Source organism: Megalobrama amblycephala, linkage group LG15 (assembly GCF_018812025.1).
Source record: "Megalobrama amblycephala isolate DHTTF-2021 linkage group LG15, ASM1881202v1, whole genome shotgun sequence".
NCBI classification, from domain to species: Eukaryota; Metazoa; Chordata; class Actinopteri; order Cypriniformes; family Xenocyprididae; genus Megalobrama; species Megalobrama amblycephala.
In genome coordinates, this window is record NC_063058.1 from 35844603 (window position 1) to 35864258 (window position 19656).

Consider the following 19656-nt stretch of genomic DNA (forward strand, 5'->3'; position numbering starts at 1 on the left):
AACTCAGATCTTACACACACGGCGATCCGTCGAATGTTCTCTAAACACCCTTAAACACCTGTTTCAGCTTTCTGATTATTGCTAATATTCTCTCTGAGCCATTATTCCGTCATTTGGGTTCGTTTGCAGAAAGAAAGTCCCTCATAAATCATTATGTCAGCACTCTCTAATAACGCAGCGATTCTCTGAAACCTGTCGGCTCGAGGCTGCAGATATTTACCCAGCATGCATGTGAAAACAAACCTCGCTCACATCCTGTTTGAAGGCCTCATGTTTACTGGAGATTAATGGAGTGTCTGGGAGCACAGGAAGTCATGTGACTGTGACAATTAGTAGCATTTTAGATTATGTCATGTGGACGTTTCGCTAAGGAAATTATGCTTTGCATGTGAGATTTATTTTAGTGCATGTTTCTCTTATGATTATGACAGTGAAATTCAAAGTGCACCACAAAACTAGCCGAATGTTCGTGTTTATAAGCTCTAGTAATGTTATTTAGATTGCAGTGTTATGATGTAGTTTCTTATTATGGTAAAAACATGGTAACTTTCCTTATGATATACAATTAATGATGATAAACTTTACATTTATTCATTTGGTAACACTTTAGTTTGGGGAACAATTCTCACTATTAACTAGTTGCTTATTAGCATGCATATTACTAGCATTTTGGCTGTTTATTAGTAATTATAAAGCACATATTAATCCCTTATTCTGCATGACCATATCCTACATTCTCAACTTAACAACTACAACAACTACCTTACTAACTATTAATAAGCAGTAAATTGGTCGTATATAGTGAGGCAAAAGTCAGAGTGAATAGTGAATACGTGTTCCTCAAAATAATGTGTGATCAGTTTTGTTTTGAAACCAATTTTACCAGCTCGTTAACATTTAATCTGAATTGTAATTATAAGTAAATATGAAAGATAAACAACTTTTTTGCAGTATATTTTCAGTATAAACACTTACCAGGAAGTACGTCTGGTTTCTGTTGCCTTCTTGATGAGGATCCAGCGTTGCCAATTTTATTTTCTCAGCAAAACCAGATTTAACCCACATTGAGCAAAAGGCAAATTAAGTCAATTTTATTCACCCGAAAACTAATTAAATTCCAATCTTGAAGTCATTAAGGGAAGTTAATACAGAAACATATGTGTGTTCTCATGCAGTTTGCCTTTAATTTGTGGCAATTTGGCCGTAATTTAATGTTTATTTATTTTATTTATCCCTTTATTTAACCAGGAAGACCTCAGTTAGATATTACAGTCTCTTCTTCCTGGTAAACACGGCAACACTTAAAGTTTCTCGAGATAACAATACAAAAAAATACACATGTACAATCAATAAGTAAAGACAAATCAAGAAAAACATTTACAGACAGTGTGCAAAAGACATTTGAAAGTGCTCAAAGCAGGAAGTTTAACTAGACTGAGTTTATTTTGCAGTTTATTCCAAACCCAAGGAGCATGAAAAGAAAAGAAAAGATATTCCCTTGGGACTTTCAGTCGAGTTTGAGTTGCAGATCTAGTGCAATAACTATTTGTGTAAGAGGTTAAAAGATTAGAAATATAAGTATCTAATTTACTTAAAAAGTGCCTTCACGATACATAAAAACTTATGCAATTTTCTCCTGTGATGTAGAGATGACCAAGCTAAAGATTCGGATAAAATACAGTGATGTGTACGTGACTCTCCGCCACAAACAAAGCTTAAATCTTCATGATAAACACTCGAATTTCCTGAGATGCAACTGAATGCATAAATAAAAGATCGCCATAATCAAATATAGATAGAAAGGTATTTCCGACACCCAAATCATTGATAATGACAGAAAATAAAAGAGGACCTAAAACAGATCCTTGAGGTACCCCTTTATTTACTTTTTAATTTTCCACGGAAACGCATTTTGTTCGTTCAGAATGATAGTTTTTTTAGAGCACTAACTGAGACTAAGAGAGGCAGTATTTCTGTGTGAGTTTAACACGATGGAGCGCTCCGAACATAATGAAGTGATTGTAATGGGATCAGCATGCAGAAATAGGACCCTGAAACAATTCGCCGACCTGTCACCGTGAGGTCACATGACTCTGACATCATTTCCCTTGAGTTTCCTGTTTCTGTCGGAGTGTCAAAAAAGTTTTCAATCAGCATAAATTACCCTCAATAATTACCCACAGTGTGTGTGTGTGTGTGTGAGTGTGGTCGGTTAAAATCCGGATTGATTGAAGGTGGTTTCAATCTGAAGGCTTTGTAATCACTGTCACAAACTCTGAATGTGGGTTATAAGAGCAATAGAGTGAGAAGAGACGAGCGTTTTTCTTTCCCACATGTTGCACCTGGGAGTGTTTGGAATGAGGGAGGAATCTGGAAGCGTTTAGGTCGGATTCTCCTCAAGCGTTACAGTGAATCCTCAGTCTGAGAAGTCGACTCTAGTGGATCAGCAATAGACTCTGATAATGTCAAGATATCTCTTAAACTCTTCTGTGTCTGACTTTGAATCTGTGACGAGTTTCTCAGGTTTAGTCTGGATTAGTACTGGTGTACAGCTCAAATTAAGTCAAAGTTCATGTAGTAGAGCACAATGATTGAATAACAGTGGTGTGGGTCAACTGGATTCAATCCGGATTTTACACTAGATTTTACACTATTTGGTCCATGTTCGTGTTTGGACACACCAGTTGAAATCTTGTTGAAATAAGTGTTTAACAACTGTAAACCAGTCTAGAACTGAAGAATTCAGTCTCCACGTATCGATGTGGTTCAGTACCGGTCCAGTCCTGCTCACGTCTGGATCCCAGATGGGAAAGAAAACAGCAACGGATCTGTCCGGATCAATAGTTCACACTCATCTGAGTCAGAGATTCATCCTCAGCTGTGTGGAATAATTCAATCAGATTCAAAAGAAAACAAAGAGCAGATGGAAAGATTTCAATAGTGTGAAAATGTTTGTTGGCTTTTGTTTGTAATCATTGATAAAACGGATCTATATATATATATATATATATATATATATATATATATATATATATGAAGAGTTTGGTTCAAAACGCAATAACTCATTTTGATTAATTTGAGTAAAAGGTGTTTTCTTTACCAAGAAAGTGGCAGAGAAAACCACTATTTTCTGTTTCAAACTTTCCTAGCATCTTTTGGTTATAAAAACATAAAAATTCAAATCTACATTTTGATTTTAAAAAGTTTATTATAAAAACGTATTATTTTTTTCCCCAAAATGCAATAAATCCATAACTTTTTTTTCAAAATCAATTAATCCATCAATATAAAAGTTATTTTTCAAATGAAAATACACAACAAAGTAAGTTGATTCATTACAGACGAGTCTCAACTTTGCCAATATTTATCTTATAAAGCATTTTACTAAAAATACATTCAGCCGTCGCTCCCAAAATGAATCTTGTTAAATTATTTGTCATTACCGATTAAAGAGATCTGGCGCCACCGCACGGTTAAATAAACAATTTGCCGAGTACATTGGTTTAAAAACGGCAAGCCTTCAAGTTTAGTGGGTGAATGGAGCGCTGTGATGAGCGGTTTCGCGTTCTGCAGAGAAGGGGACTGGCGTTTGTCGCGTTTTGGAAAGAAAGGGAGAAACATGACAGAATAACACGACGGATATCGCATTTTGCGCAAAATTAATAAATGACTTTTCAATACCGACCAGATACAATACTGATTTTGGTGGAAACTCAATTTTTTGAAAATGGCGTTTATCGCGTTTTGGAACCAAACTCTTCATATATATATATATATATATATATATATATATATATATATTATGTTACATATAGACTTGTGCCGATATTCGGTAATGCGATATATCGCGATAATGAATATGCACGGTATTGTTATCGTGGGCATTTCAAAATACCATAAATAATAATTTATTACCAATATTAAAATTTTTATAATGCATTTAAGAATACTTTCTCCATCAACCGTATAAAATGCACAACACCGCTGTATTCTGCGTCAAAGGGACAGATGTAAACAAGCCCAACATGCACAAGAAGCACATGACGGAACGAGTGAAGGAGACGCATGCGCGTTCACTCTCTGACAGCAGAGGGCGCTGATGGAACAGCAGAAATGCAGCGGTTACCCCGGAAAACCCGCAAACAAAGCAGCTGCACTAGTGAAGTTTTTAAAATTCCTCAAATATATATTTTAATGTGGACTACAACATGCCCGAATGATTAGAAATGTTCTGATTATTTGTTATTGTTCAGTAAAACTTAAAGACATACGGCTTCATTAGTTAACATGTTAATTCATTATTACCAAACTGACAATGAAAAATACTTATAAAGCATTAATTATTCTTAGTTAGTGTTAATTTCTTAGTTACTGTTTCATAACATTACTAAAATCAAAAGTACTTATTTAATGGACCTGAGATAAAACTAACAATGATCAGTTGTGTTTCTTAACTAACATTAACAAAAAATAATACTTTCTGTAACAAATGTAGCTGTTGCTCAATTTTAGTTAATGCATTAAATAATGAGACATTATTGTAAAGTTTTATATGTTGTTCTTTATGGCCTAATTCTTTTGCACTTTAATCTGTTTGAAAATTTGACTTTATATTTTTTTTGTGTATTGTATTATTGTATTTAAACATTCAGAGTTATTTTTGTTAAAGCGTTCTTAAACATGTTATACTGACAACACTTTTTTTTGCATTGCACTTTATTTAAATATCGTGATAATACCGTATACCGTGATAAAAGCTTCAGCAATTAATCGCAACATGAAAATTTTATACCGTCACATGCCTAGTTACATATAATGGACTGTAAGGAAGATCTCACACGGGGCTCATTTCATAGTATCCTTGAACCATAAACTATTCCAGTCTGGACTTTAAATATGTGATGAGCTCAAGATACACAGATTCACTGCAGGGCCAAATATGGATGAACAAACACAGCACTTCATGTCTGAAAGAGTAAACGGAGAACTGCTGATGGAGAAATGAGTTCATGACACGCTAAAGCCACGAGTGTTTGACTTCAACACACTCCTGAACAACACAGCTGATCTATATGTATATAATTATTTAAATTAAAATATAACATATACTATAACTTTTGTGACATTCTTTTCATGGCATGTTTACCAGTATGTTAGGTTAGGTATGTTTTTAACCGCGGTATGTTCATCGTCCTCGTCTGTTTATGTGTTTGGTGATTTATTGACGCGCAGATCTTACCAGCTGCCGTCCGTTCAGCGTCTGTCTTCTACGTTCATTCCTGCAAAAGACCTTCACAAAGACACACAGTGTATGTTTATGATGATCAGTGTAGGTGACAGTGATTCTGCTGATGTTCCTCATGGATTCGGCTCAGTCTGTCCCGGCCTTTAATGAGCGCTGTGACGTTTTCCGGCCCGTTTGAGGTTCTGCCAGGGTTCGTGAGTGACGGCTTCAGATTTACTGCGATCTTTGAAGAGTCTGATCCTCTCATGTGGTTTTCATATGCAGACACTTGATCTTCTTGTGCTGTGTAATGGCCAATGGTATTCAGCTATGAGAAGTGTACTTAAATATGCTCTTTTATATCCATTTATAATGGATATATTTTTGTTGAACATGATTTGTTGATTGTAATGGACTGTTGTGCCTCATTCATTCGTCTCATGAGATGTTCAGTGAACTCACCGTGACATCAGCACTTCACATCTGAACCAGTCCTGGAAACACACACATTTGATAAAGACGTCTGTCCACTGAGACTCCATGAACCGCATTTATTTACACATTAAGAGCTTTCGTTCATACTGCATTTGTTTTTATATATGTTATTTTATATATAATATATTATTTGTTATTCTGCATTAAAAAAAAAAGATAAAATTGTATCCAATTGTTCATTCGGTGTCGTCTGTATATGCATTTTCATTTAATTAAATTATTTTATAATAATAATAATTAAATATTTTATAATAATAATTAATTTATATCATTTAAATTAAATGTTTCATTTATATATATATATATATATATATATATATATATATAATATTTGTTTTACATATAATTTTATATACATATTTAATATTTAATAAAATGTAACAAATCTTAAAATATAAATAAATAAAATTATAATAAATAAATACAATTATATTAATTTAATAAAATGTAACTAATAAACAAATTGTAAAATAATAAAATGATTATATATTAATTTAATAAATAAATAATAAATAAATTAATAAATAAAATAAATAAAATAAATAAATAAATAAATTAATATTAAATATGTAAAAATAATAAAAAATAAATAATTATATATTAATTTAATACAATTTAACTAATAAACAAATTTTAAAATACAAAAATAAATTATATGTATATATATATATATATATATATATATATATATATATATATATATATATATAGTTGAGTTTGTTGAGTTTAACACTGATATATGATTTTCTTCCTTGTATGAACTTTTAGCAACAGTTGATAATCAATAACTGAGGAAACTCTTGAGAGTCGAGTTTCTCTAAGCAGAAACAATGAGCAAAACTGATGTTACACTGACAGAAAACAGAAATGCATTTCCATAAATCTGGTCTCAAACACACATGGATCTGGTTATAGACTTCATGCATTTTTTGGTGTTCGAGCAATAAACAGTCTAACATATTTCGGTCGATACGCCTGACGAGCTCATTTTTGTTGCCTTTCTGAACAAATGAACTGATTCAGTGTTCATAAAGCTTTCAGAGAGATTCACTCACAGATATTAACAGTACTTTTGTAATTATTTAACTGAATTATGACCTGAACATGTTCTTGCCCTGTTTCTGTTTCATTGTATTATCCGTATCAGAAATAAACGTAATTGAAGCTCAGTAAAGTCAGATTATGAGAATCAAACACACATTCATGCATTAGATGTGATCGTCTGAATCATGCAGCGTCTATTTTAACACTAAACACCTTCATCTTTCTGTCTCTTCAGACCCACCTCAGTTTCTCCATTCCTGTTTTCTCCTCTCTTCCGTCCTCAGATGAAGATGAAGTCGTCCTTCAGTTGTGTGTTCCTAGTAAAGCTGACTAACTCCTAACTACCTTCAGACGTGAGCGTTCACAGCCGTCTCTCCTCGTCCCTGTTTCTCCTCCTCTTTTCCTTTAGGAGTTTTGAGGAGTGGTTTGTCCGACCCCATTAGTGTGTGTGTGTGTGTGTGTGTGTGTGTGTGTGTGTGTGTGTGTGTGTGTGTGTGTGTGTGTATCTGATGGTCGCTCACTTATCTGTGTGTTCTTTGATGTGTTGTGCTGCTGGCAGACTGCAGCCCTGTGTTTAAAATACCTCTGTAATGACCTTGTTTATGATGTGTGTGTGTGTGTGTGTGTGTGTGTGTGTGTGTGTGTGTGTGTGTGTGTGTGTGTGTGTGTGTGTGTGTGTGTGTGTGTCTGGATGCTCTTTAGAGCTGCTCAAACCTGTTTCTTTTATTCTCTGTGAAGATCAAATGTACAGATACTGGGATCTTTTATTGAAGTCCAAACAGGAAGCTGAAGCAGATCCAGCTTATATATCTGTCAAGTCGAGTGTTTTAAATAACCTTCTGTGATGTGATATGGCTTCGGATAAACAAAATCCGACAGAAAATATATATTTTTATGGCATTCTGCACAATGAGAAAAGCTATGTTGATTAGCATTGCATTATAAATATAATCTGTTATTATGAAAATACCCGACATGGCATGAAGAACACAGATAAACCACCATATATCGTCACAATCGTGTATTTATGATCTTCAAAAGTGTCTATCTGCATGTTATAGCGATCTCTGGAAGTCTCTCACTCTCGAATACTTCTCTACTATATAGTATGCGAAAAACAGTATGTGAACAGAGTAGTATGTCCAAATTTATAGTATTTCTCCAAATGTGCATGCTTTTGAGCCAAAAGCCCTGAGGGATGTTGTTTTGTCAAGCATTTTCATCACAATCTTACAGGAGTTTTTTTCTCAATGGATGAGGCTGACGCTCATATTTCAAAGAAAAGGTATCGAATCCTGACGCATATTAACAAATTATGGTCACTATAAGATCCTCATGAAGGTTAACAGATTTAAAAAAGCGAACACATTTACCCATTATTATTATTATTGTCATTGCTATTATTCAAATTTTAAAAAAAAAGTATTATGTTGTAATATTATTATTGATAATTGCATTTTTTAAATTGTGAAGTATGGCTTAGCTCTAGTGGCCTATGACGATGTGTGCATGGGCTACCGTGACGAATTATTGGAAATAAATGAACGTGTCATTAGAGTAAAGCGGCTAAAATGATAACCTAGTTCACAGCACGAATGATTATTTCACTTTAACCTTTAACCCTATGTAGATAACAATGTATTCACTGCCAAATTGAGTTAAGGACCTATCAGCCTTTGCCATCTAGAGTTTCATGACAGAACTAGGTGTGTAGATACATGTAATTTATCTTTTTTTATTTAACTTTTTTAAAATGTTTTTTAAAATGTTTTTTTTTTTTTTTTTTTTTACTATTTTATTTTATTTTTTATTTTACTATTTAATTTATTTTATTTTTATTGTACTATTTTTTTACTATTTTATATTTTATTTCACTATTTTATTTTATTTTTTATTTTACTATTTTATTTTATTTTTTATTTTACCATTTTATTTTAATTTTTATTTTATTATTTTATTTTATTTTATTTTACTATTTTATTTTATTTTTTTCTTTTACAATTTTATTTTTTACTATTTTTTATTTTTTTTATTTTACAATTTTATTTTTTTTATTTTACTATTTTGTTTTATTTATTTTATTTTTTATTTTACTATTTTATTTTATTTTTTATTTTACCATTTTATTTTATTTTTTATTTTATTATTTTATTTTATTTTATTTTACTATTTTTTTTTCTTTTACAATTTTTTTTTTTCTTTTACTATTTTATTTTATTTATTTTATTTTTTCTTTTACTATTTTATTTTATTTTTTATTTTACCATTTTATTTTATTTTTTATTTTATTATTTTATTTTTTTATTTTACAATTTTATTTTTTTTATTTTACTATTTTTTTTATTTTACTATTTTATTTTATTTATTTTATTTTTTATGTTACTATTTTATTTTATTTTTATTTTACCTATTTTATTTTATTTTTTATTTTACAATTTATTTTTTTACTATTTTATTTTTTATTTTACAATTTTACAATTTATTTTACTATTTTTTTTTTATTTTACTATTTTTTATTTTTTTATTTTACTATTTTATTTTATTTTTTTATTTTTTATTTTACTATTTTTTTTTTATTTTACTATTTTATTATTTGTTTTATTTTACTATTTTATTTATTTATTTTTTATTTTACCTTTTTTTTAATTTTTTTATTTATTTATTTATTTTTTTAACAGACTGAATCATGTACTGTCTCATGAGCGGATGTGGACGCCTCTCCTCTGTTTCTCTGGAGAATGTTCTGCATTATTGGTTCCAGATGACTGTCGATGGTTTTCTCTCGGCTTTGTCCGTTCTGGTTTGAATTTAAGCCCACCGCTTGCAGAACACGGTGGCTTGTGGTTCGCATCCTTTGAAAAAAATAATAAATAGCTCTGGAAAGACTTGAATTAATGAAATATGAATTGTGGCACGCCACTAGCGCTGTTGTTTGAGTGTTGGTGTGACACGTTCTCATCCCACATCTCTCTCTGTCTCTGTAGTGTTCGGTGTCCTGTGGGAAGGGAATCAAAGAGCGACAGATCGTGTGTGTCGACCAGAATCAGACCCAGATCGAGGACGAGAGCTGTGCTCATCTGAACCCGCCCAAAACACAGAAGGCCTGTAGGGCGGGACCCTGCCCCGGCTGGAGAGCCAATCAGTGGAGAGCGGTGCGTCAATCAGAGAATTATATTTTATTATTTTTTTTCTTTTATTTTTATTTTTTTTTATTATATTTTGTTTTATTTATTTATTTTATAAATAAATGAACACACAATATTCCTAAGATACTTTTATTCAAATAATGCCAATAATAAGTCATAAGTTTTATTTTGTATTTTATTTTACATTTTATCATATCTTATTTTATATTTTATTATTTTTTATGTTGTTATGTTATTTTATTATTTTATTATTTTTGTATTATTTTGTTATGTTATGTTGTTATTTTATTTTGTTATTTTATTTTATTTTATATATTTTTATTTTGTTATGTTATGCTATTTTATTTTGTTATTTTATTTTATTTTATTTTATATATTTTTATTTTGTTATGTTATGCTATTTTATTTTGTTAATTTTTTATGTTATGTTATTTTATTTTATTTTGTTATTTTATTTTATATATTTTTATTTTGTTATGTTATGTAATTTTATTTTATATATTTTTTTATTTTATGTTATGCTGTTTTATTTTGTTATTTTATTTTATTTTATATATTTTTTTATTTTGTTATATTATGTTAGTTTATTATTTTATTTTATATATTTTTTATTTTGTTGTTATGTTATTTTATTTTGTTATTTTATTTTATTTTATTTTATTTTATATATTTATTTATTTTGTTATGTTATTTGTAGTAAATAAACACAGTACTCCTACATAAGATACTTTTATATGTAAAATGCCAACATAAATCATAAATTATTGTATATAATTCTTAAATATTATAATTCACGTCTTACTGTATTTTTCTGTGTTTTATTTCATATTTTCTTATATTATTATTTAATTTATTTTATTTTCTATTATTTATCAGTAATAGTAGTATAGTAAAAGAACATACAATACTTTTATACAAAAAATGCCAATAAGTTAGTGTATATTATTTTTTATGTTATTTATTTATTTTTATTTTTTTATGATATTATTAGTAAATGAACACATACTCCCATAAAACATATTTTTTCCCCTTTTGAAAACACATATTTTATAAATAACATACTTTTTCCAGTAAAATACTAGAAACAATATGTGACTATTCTGATTAATGTAGTAAATCCACCCAGTGTTCTGATTGGCTGTGGTGTGTTGGGTCACGTGGGACGTCCAGGCCATCTCTTGCCCCAGTTTATCCCCCAAACCGCGTCACGATCCCCATCATTCCCCTCTGGAAGCAATCATCTCCTCTCGCATGCCTGCCCAGAGCGTGAAATCAGCAGAAAGACATGTTTTATATCTGAACAGGGGCGAGTGTGACACCCTCACACCAGCAGAGCTGTAATACAGACGTCCCGCTCCGCTCCCGCCGCTGCTCACTCACTGACTGTAATAATCAGCTCTTGTGTGTGTGTGTGTGTGTGTGTGTGTGTGTGTGTGTGTGTGCAGTGTTCGGTGAGCTGTGGCGCTGGCGTTCAGTCCCGTGAGGTCTTCTGCAGGTTAAAGGGCAGAGGTCGCGTCAGGGATGACATGTGTGACATGCGTGCGCGTCCCGTCCCGCTCCGGTCCTGCTTCCACACCGGATGTCAGACGCACAGCTGGGCGGCACACGGGTGGCAGGACGTGAGTAACACATGGAGAAGCGTGTTTGCTGCTCGGTCACGGTTACACACACCTCACACTCTGATTCAGAGCTGGAGAAACAGACACAAACCAGCCTGACCTGCTGAAAGAAGGTTTATTTTATTTTATTTTATTTAATTTTGTTTTGTTTTGTTTTGTTTTGTTTTATTTTATTATTATTTTTTATTATTATTTTATTTTGTTTATTTTTAATATATATATTTACTTGTTATATATATATAAAACAAGTAGTACTTATACTTAAAATATTTTTATACAAAAAAGCTAATAAGTCATACATCACAATCAGAGAAATCTGTGGTCTCTTTATTTTAATTTATTTTGTTTAATTTAATTTTTATTAATAGTAAATTAACTGATAGTACTTTTACTATAGTACATAATATACTTTTATACAAAAAATGGTAATATGTCATAAGTCAGAGCTAATTCATGCTATAGTCTATATTATTTTATTTTATTAATAAATGAACACAGTTCTTATTTCATATAGAAAAATATATGTTCATATTAGTTCATAATTGTATACAAAAATTAAAATTATTAAAGAAAAATAAATAATACATTATTATTATTTAATTATATATATATATAATAAATATTATTAATAAATAAACATGAAATACTTTTATACAAAAAATAAATGTTAATTTTATTTTTTATATATTATTATTTAATTATATATATATATATATATATATATATATATATATATATATATATAACTTGTAAATGTTTATTATTAATAAATAAACATGAAATTTTGTTATTTTTACTTTATTTTTAATATATTTCTATATGTCTGTGTGTGATTAATAATAAATAAACGTAGTAAAAATGCTAATAAGTAATACATCACAATCAGAGAAAGCTGTAATCTATTCATTTTATTTTGTTTAATTTTATTTTATTTTTTATTAGTAGTAAATTAACTTGTACTTTCACTGTACATAAGATAATTTTATTCAGAAAATGCTAATAAGTCATAATCTATAATTTATTTTATTATTATTAATAATAAATGAACACAGTTCTAATACATAAGATAATTTTAAGTAGATAGACTGAAATAGTATTTTCTTACTCCAATCATCCTTGTTTTATTTCATTCATTCATTATGTATTTAAATATTAGATCATTAAAAGAGAAATATATACAAATATACAGAATACACTGTAAAAAAACAAAAAAAAAACAAAGATTATTAGAGTGTGTTATACAAGAAAATACCAATAATAAAATATTATTTTATAAAAATGCCTATAAGAAGTCAAGTTATTGTATTTTATTTTGTTTTAAACACATAATACTCATATAAAAGATACTTTTCTTTAAAAAAAAGATCCCTCCTCCCCTTTAAAAACAGGAAGGAAGTAAAGTAAGATAAACCTGAAATTTGAGAACTTTGTGCAAAAAGTGCAATAACATTTTAACTTTTTTTCAGTAAAACACTAGAAACAATATATGAATATATTGATATAAAAAAATATATATTATTTGAGTTTTTCTAGTTCAGAATTCAGTGAGTGAAAATGTCAGTAAAGAGAAGATGAAGAATATCAAGAATCGTCCCACTTCAGCCCAAAATCACAAGAAACATATTTCAAAAATCAGCATAAAGAAAAGAAAGGCTGTCTGTAGGAGCTTTGGGGTTTTTGCATAATCTTGCTGGTCTTTGTTTCGGTGTGATCGTGGTCTGAAGGTGATGTGAGGGTTTGTGTGATGATAAGATCATCTCCAGATGACAGATGGCAGAGCAACAGCTCAGACTTCAGAGGAGAAGCACGTCACCACGTCTTTCATCGCTCCTCTAAAGCTCCAGATATCAAACATGTGCTCTGATGTTTCTGCTGTTTATGGTTTCTGTCATCTCAAATGTGATCTGCTTGATTTGTGTCCTCTGTCTCTCCAAACCTTTGACCTTAAACATGTTTCCTGAACATGAGCTGTAATGGTGCAGCAGCGCCCTCGTCTGGAGGATCTCGCAACTACATCCACAACCACAGATTTATATGGGAATAATTCAGAAAAGGATGTTCAGATAGTTTGTGCTGTGTCAGTTTAATGTTCTGTGTGTGTGTGTGTGTGTGTGTGTGTGTGTCCAGTGTAACGCCACCTGTGGACGGGGCGTGAGGTCCCGGTCGGTGTTTTGTCAGGATGGAGGGATGAAGGTGGTTTCTGAGCACATGTGTGACGCCTCTACCAAACCCCACACACACGAGCCGTGCCACAGCGCCACCTGCCGGTACGTCTGGGTCACTGCAGCATGGAGTCAGGTACGCCTGTCAATCACAGTTTGGACACGCCTCCTCATGCTTTAGTAAGACTGATTTTGACATACAATCATGAACTATGAAAGAGAAGTGTGGGAATTATGACCAAAAATATTGATGCATGATGGACACTTTCCTTCAGTCTCTGCTCTAATTCACATTAAATAAATTCACGAAAATAAGTCAAATAAATCAATTCCTTCACTTTATGTTCAAATTTCTATAAAAATGTAAAACTAAAATAAATAAAAAATGAATTTCTTCACTTGCTGCTTCAATTCACATGAAAACAAATAAATTGCATAATAAATAAATGTTATAATAACAATTTATTTGCTTGTTGTTCCTTCACATAAATAAATAAAATAATAAATAAATATTAATAATAATGATAATTAATAATAATTAAATCCCTTCACTTGCTGTTCAAATTCATATAAATTCATATATAAAAAATAAAATACATACATAAATGAATTAATTTACTTGTTGTGCCAATTCACACAAATGTAAATAAATAATGCATATAAACAATAAACAAATAATTACATTTCTTCACTTGCTTTTCAAATTCCTATAAAAAATGAAAAAAATGAAATTCCTTCACTTTCTGCTTCAATTTGCATTAAAAAACAAATAAATAAAATAATAAATAAATGTTAAAATAACAAAATTTCTTCACTTCACAATAAAAAAATAAAAAATCCTTCACTTGCTGTTCAGATTCATATAAAAATAATAAATAAAAAAAATCATAAATGAATTAATTTACTTGTACCAATGCACATAAAATATAAATAAATAAATAATAATAATAAATATTTGTTACAATAATGAATTTTTTTCACGTGTCTCCAATAAATAAATAAATATAAAACATTACTAAATAAATAATAATAATAATAATAAATATTTGTTACAATAATTAATTTTTTCATGTGTCTCCAATAAATAAATAAATATAAAATATTAATAAATAAATAATAATAATAAATATTTGTTACAATAATGATTTTTTTCACATGTGTCTCCAATAAATAAATAAATAAATATAAAACAATAAATAAATAATAATAATAAATATGTGTTACAATAATGAATTTTTTCACATGTGTCTCCAATAAATAAATAAATAAATATAAAACATTAATAAATAAATAATAATAATAAATATGTTACAATAATGAATTTTTTCACATGTGTCTCCAATAAATAAATAAATATAAAATATTAATAAATAAATAATAAATAAATATTTGTTACAATAATGATTTTTTTCACATGTGTTTCCAATAAATAAATGAATAAATATAAAACAATAAATAAATAATAATAATAAATATGTGTTACAATAATGAATTTTTTCACATGTGTCTCCAATAAATAAATAAATAAATATAAAACATTAATAAATAAATAATAATAATAAATATGTTACAATAATGAATTTTTTCACATCTCCAATAAATAAATAAATAAATATAAAACATTAATAAATAATAATAATAAATATTTGTTACAATAATGAATTTTTTTCACATGTATCTCCAATAAATAAATAAATAAATATAAAATATTCATAAATAAATAATAATAAATAAATATTTGTTACAATAATTAATTTTTTCACGTGTCTCCAATATATAAATAGCTTCACTTGCTGTTCAAATTCCTAATATATATATATGTTATGTTAAAAGTTTATGTAATATATGTAAAGTAAAAAAATAAAATGATGATGCTGCAATTCACATAAATAAATAAATAAATCCTTTTACTTGCTGCTGCAATTTAAAAATAATAATAATAATAATAATTAATTAGTAAATTAATACAATTATTTAAAAAAAATAATAGTAATAAAAATAATTCTAAAAGCTTTAGTGTTGTAAAACATTCACACATGTACGCATTACGCAAGTCATGTTCAGAGGCGTTAGATGAGGAATATGAGCTCATGAGGTGATTGGTGTGTTCAGTGTTCGGTGAGCTGCGGTTCTGGACTCCAGCGGCGGGCGGTTCGCTGCTCTGCCGTGACCTCTGACCTGCAGTCGTATTCTCACGCGGCGTCGCCCTCCAAATGCAGCGAGCGCCCTCCGGCCGACAGCAGGCCCTGCCGACTCTCCTCCTGCCCGTCTCCTGCGGTCTGGAGCGTGGGTCCGTGGAGCGAGGTGCGTGAGATTGAGAGCCGAGCGTCTGTTCTGTCTGTACTGATGTTCTGATGTGGACTGATCTGTGCTCTGGTCTTCAGTGCTCTCAGACGTGCGGCGCTGGAGTCATGCGGAGGACGGTGGAGTGTCCCTCGTCTGAGACCTGCTCGCCATCCAGCCGGCCGGAGTCCAGCGCCACCTGCAGACAGACGGACTGTGAGTGTGAGCCGAGCGACAGGCTTCACGCCCGCGCCGACACGTTGAGCTCATGTGTGTGTTTCCTGATCAGGTGAGCTCCACACCAGCTGCCGGCAGCTCCAGGTGAAGGGAGGCGTCAGGACGGACGGAGAACATCACATCAGAGTCCGCTCCAAGATCCTCCGCGTTTACTGTGCCGAGATGCAGAGCAGCTTCCCCAGAGAGTACGTGACGCTGCGCAGCGGACAGACGGAGAACTACTCCGAGGTGTACGGATACAGGTGAACACACCGGAGAGATCTTGATGGAGGCACAGAATACACTCCAATACTGAGACAAACACTCCTTTTAATGGAAACTAAATATTAATGTATTTACACTACCTGTCAAAAGTTTGGAATCATTAAGGTTTTCTGATGTTTTTGAAATTATTATAATAAACTAATTCATACATGAATAAATTAAATATAATTTATTATTTTTATAATTATAATTAAAAGAAAAAATTATAATAAAAATAATTAATTATATATAGATATATATAAATCACCATTATTATTAATTATAGCGATTCTTTTATTTTAGTTATAACTAATAATCAAAATAATGTATAATAATTATTTTTATTTTAAATATATATATATATATATATATATATATATATATTACTTTTAATCGTTTTTAAATAGTTAAACTTAATTTTAACTTAAAATGAATTTTAATGTATTATTTTTAAAATAATAATAATGAATTATAAATATTATAGTATTATATACATTTTTAATGTTCATAATATATAATTACTATATATAGTGATTATTTTTAATTAAACTTAATAATCAAAATAATGAATAAGTATTTATTCATTATATTTATTTTTAAGTATTTATTCATTATATTTTAATGTTTATAATATATTTTCAAGTATTTATTCATTATATTTATTCAGTATATATATAATGAATAAATACTTATTCATTATTTTGATTATTAAGTTTAATATCATTTACATGATATTATTATCATTATTATTATTATTAATTATATTGATTATTTTATTTAAAAATAATGAATAATAAAATCATGAATAATACAAAATTTTATTCATATATATATATATATATATATATATATATATATATATATATATATATCACTATTATTATTATTATTATTTATAAAACATAATAACAAGATAATAAAATGATGATAATAATAAGAACCATTATTAATAATTGTATATCAATAACAGTGAATAATAACAGAGCATCAAATCATCATATTAGAATGATTTCTGAAGGATCATGTGACACTGAAGACTGGAGTAATGATGCTGAAAATTCAGCTTTGATCACCGGAATAAATTACACTTTACTGTATATTCACATAGAAAACAGTTATTTTACACTGTAATAATATTTCAGAATTTTTACTGTATTTTTGATCAAATAAATGCAGCCTTGGTGAGCAGAAGAGACTCTTTCAAAAACATTAAAAATGTTAATGATTCCAAACTGTTGACCAGTTCTGTATAATCAATGTCTTGATTCATACGTGGGAAACTCACATCATCTCACATTTATTTCCAGGCTCCAGAACCCCTTTGAATGTCCGTATAACGGCAGTCGGCGGCAGGACTGCGCGTGCAGGAACGATTACGCCGCGGCCGGTTACACCGTCTTCCAGCGGGTGCGGCTCGATCTGTCCACGATGCGCATCATCAGTGAGTCCTCAACATTAAAAAATATGCAATATATATTTACAGCATTATGAATCTGTGCTAATGTTAGTTGATATAAATACACTTGTACTAATATTAACTAATACATGTAGAAATGAACATTTAAGATTAATAAATGCTGTATTGTTCATTGTTAACATGAAACCTTATTGTAAAGTGTTGAATTTGATCTGACTGTGTGTAATTGTGTTTCAGCGACTGATGTGAAGTTCAGTCAGACTCTGTTTGGTCGCTCCGTCCCGTTTGCGTCCGCAGGAGACTGTTACAGCGCCGCTAAATGTCCTCAGGTACGTCATTACACGCCCAAGACCACTAGATGTTCAGACAAATCAGAAATCAAGAGCTAATGTGTGGAAGAGGAAGTACACTAATGTTTGAAAGTATGATTTTTAATGTTTTTGAAAGAAGTTTTTTCTGCTCACCAAGGATGCTTTTATTTCAATTTATTTAAAAAATACAGAAAAAATTATGAAATATTTTTACAATTTAAAGCAGCTGTTTTCTATGTGAATATATAGTAAAGTGTAATTTATTCCTGTGATCAAAGCTGAATTTTCAGCATCGTTACTCCAGTCTTCAGTGTCACATGATCCTTCAGAAATCATTCTGATATGATGATTTGATGCTCAAGAAACATTATGATTATTATCAATGTTGAAAACAGTTGTTTTTGTCAATATTATCAATGTTTAAACTGTGATACATTTTATTTTCCAGGATTCTTTGATGAATAGAAAGTTCAAAAGATCAGCGTTTATTTGAAATAGAATTTAAATGTCTTTACTATCACTTTTGGTCAATTTAATGCATCCTTGCTGAATAAACCCTCCTGAGGGAAAGCTTAGCCAGTCTAAGCTTGTTGGTCTGGTTTTAGATGGAAAGCATTAATTATTTTATTAATTTATTATTTTATTTATTACGGAAGTTAAATGGTCAGGTTTGTTTTGATTGTCTCTCCTTCTCTGATTGGTCAGGGTCAGTTTAGTATAAATCTCAGTGGAACCGGACTGAAGGTCGCAGAATCCACGAAATGGGTTTCTCAAGGCAACTACGTCACGCTCAAAGTTCACCGCTCAGAGGTGAGGATGCCCCTCTCATTAATATTACAGGTCAAGCACAGCAGGGTCATAAACACCGTTTGTTATTGTTAGTGTTCTTATTATTATTCCTTCTTCTTCTTCCGTTCTGGGAGTCATGGCACCCCACAGATCCGCTGGCGGGAAAATAATGAAATTTGGCATAGATAGAGGACAATCCCAACATTAACCACAGCCAATTTGAAGTCTCTAACTCAATCCCTCTAGCGCCACCAACTGTCTGAAATTGCACTTACTTTTATGCCAATAATTTTGACATCAGTTTTTTTGCCATTTTGAATTTTCCTTCTAGACAGTTTGTCTGATTTTCACCAAAATTGGCACAGATCATCATCAGAACATGCTGCCAAAAATGTATTAATGGATTTTTGATAAACCAAATCGTTCTTGAAAAACACGCAAACGAATTCAATGAAGAGCACGTCAGAATGGATGTAAGGCCGTTTCTCTGGAACGCTTTAGCATATTGAGATGAACATTGGTACATGTCATCACAAGCATGACCTGAGGCAACGTGCAGAGTTTCAGCACAGTGCCACCTACTGGTGAGGAGAAATGGAAAATTGCTATTTTCGCTTATAACTTCTGAACAGTTTGCCCAAAAATCATAAAACTGGCCACTTTTGATTCAATGCACTACACCTAGT

At 30.3% G+C, this 19656-nt stretch overlaps 1 protein-coding gene and 1 long non-coding RNA gene across 4 annotated transcripts in view; one reads left to right on the top strand and one right to left on the bottom strand.

The window, feature by feature from the left end:
- The window catches only part of LOC125246949 (A disintegrin and metalloproteinase with thrombospondin motifs 20), a 93334-nt gene that overhangs the window by 71214 nt on the left and 2464 nt on the right, over positions 1 to 19656 (top strand). For 2 of the 3 annotated variants that reach the window (XM_048158102.1, XM_048158103.1), the window contains 9 exons: positions 9748 to 9915; positions 11355 to 11528; positions 13656 to 13826; positions 15803 to 15994; positions 16075 to 16189; positions 16263 to 16452; positions 17761 to 17894; positions 18108 to 18199; positions 18887 to 18991. In XM_048158102.1, coding sequence (XP_048014059.1) covers positions 9748 to 9915; positions 11355 to 11528; positions 13656 to 13826; positions 15803 to 15994; positions 16075 to 16189; positions 16263 to 16452; positions 17761 to 17894; positions 18108 to 18199; positions 18887 to 18991 — 1341 coding nt within the window. Of the gene's footprint in view, positions 1 to 9747; positions 9916 to 11354; positions 11529 to 13655; positions 13827 to 15802; positions 15995 to 16074; positions 16190 to 16262; positions 16453 to 17760; positions 17895 to 18107; positions 18200 to 18886; positions 18992 to 19656 lie in introns of those variants that run through there. The other variant, XM_048158104.1, reaches the window with a different exon arrangement.
- On the bottom strand, positions 4710 to 7326 carry LOC125246950. Its single transcript, XR_007179998.1, has 3 exons — positions 7005 to 7326; positions 5687 to 5718; positions 4710 to 5527 (listed from the first exon to the last, which is right to left on the bottom strand). It is a non-coding gene; the product is annotated as an uncharacterized LOC125246950 (long non-coding RNA).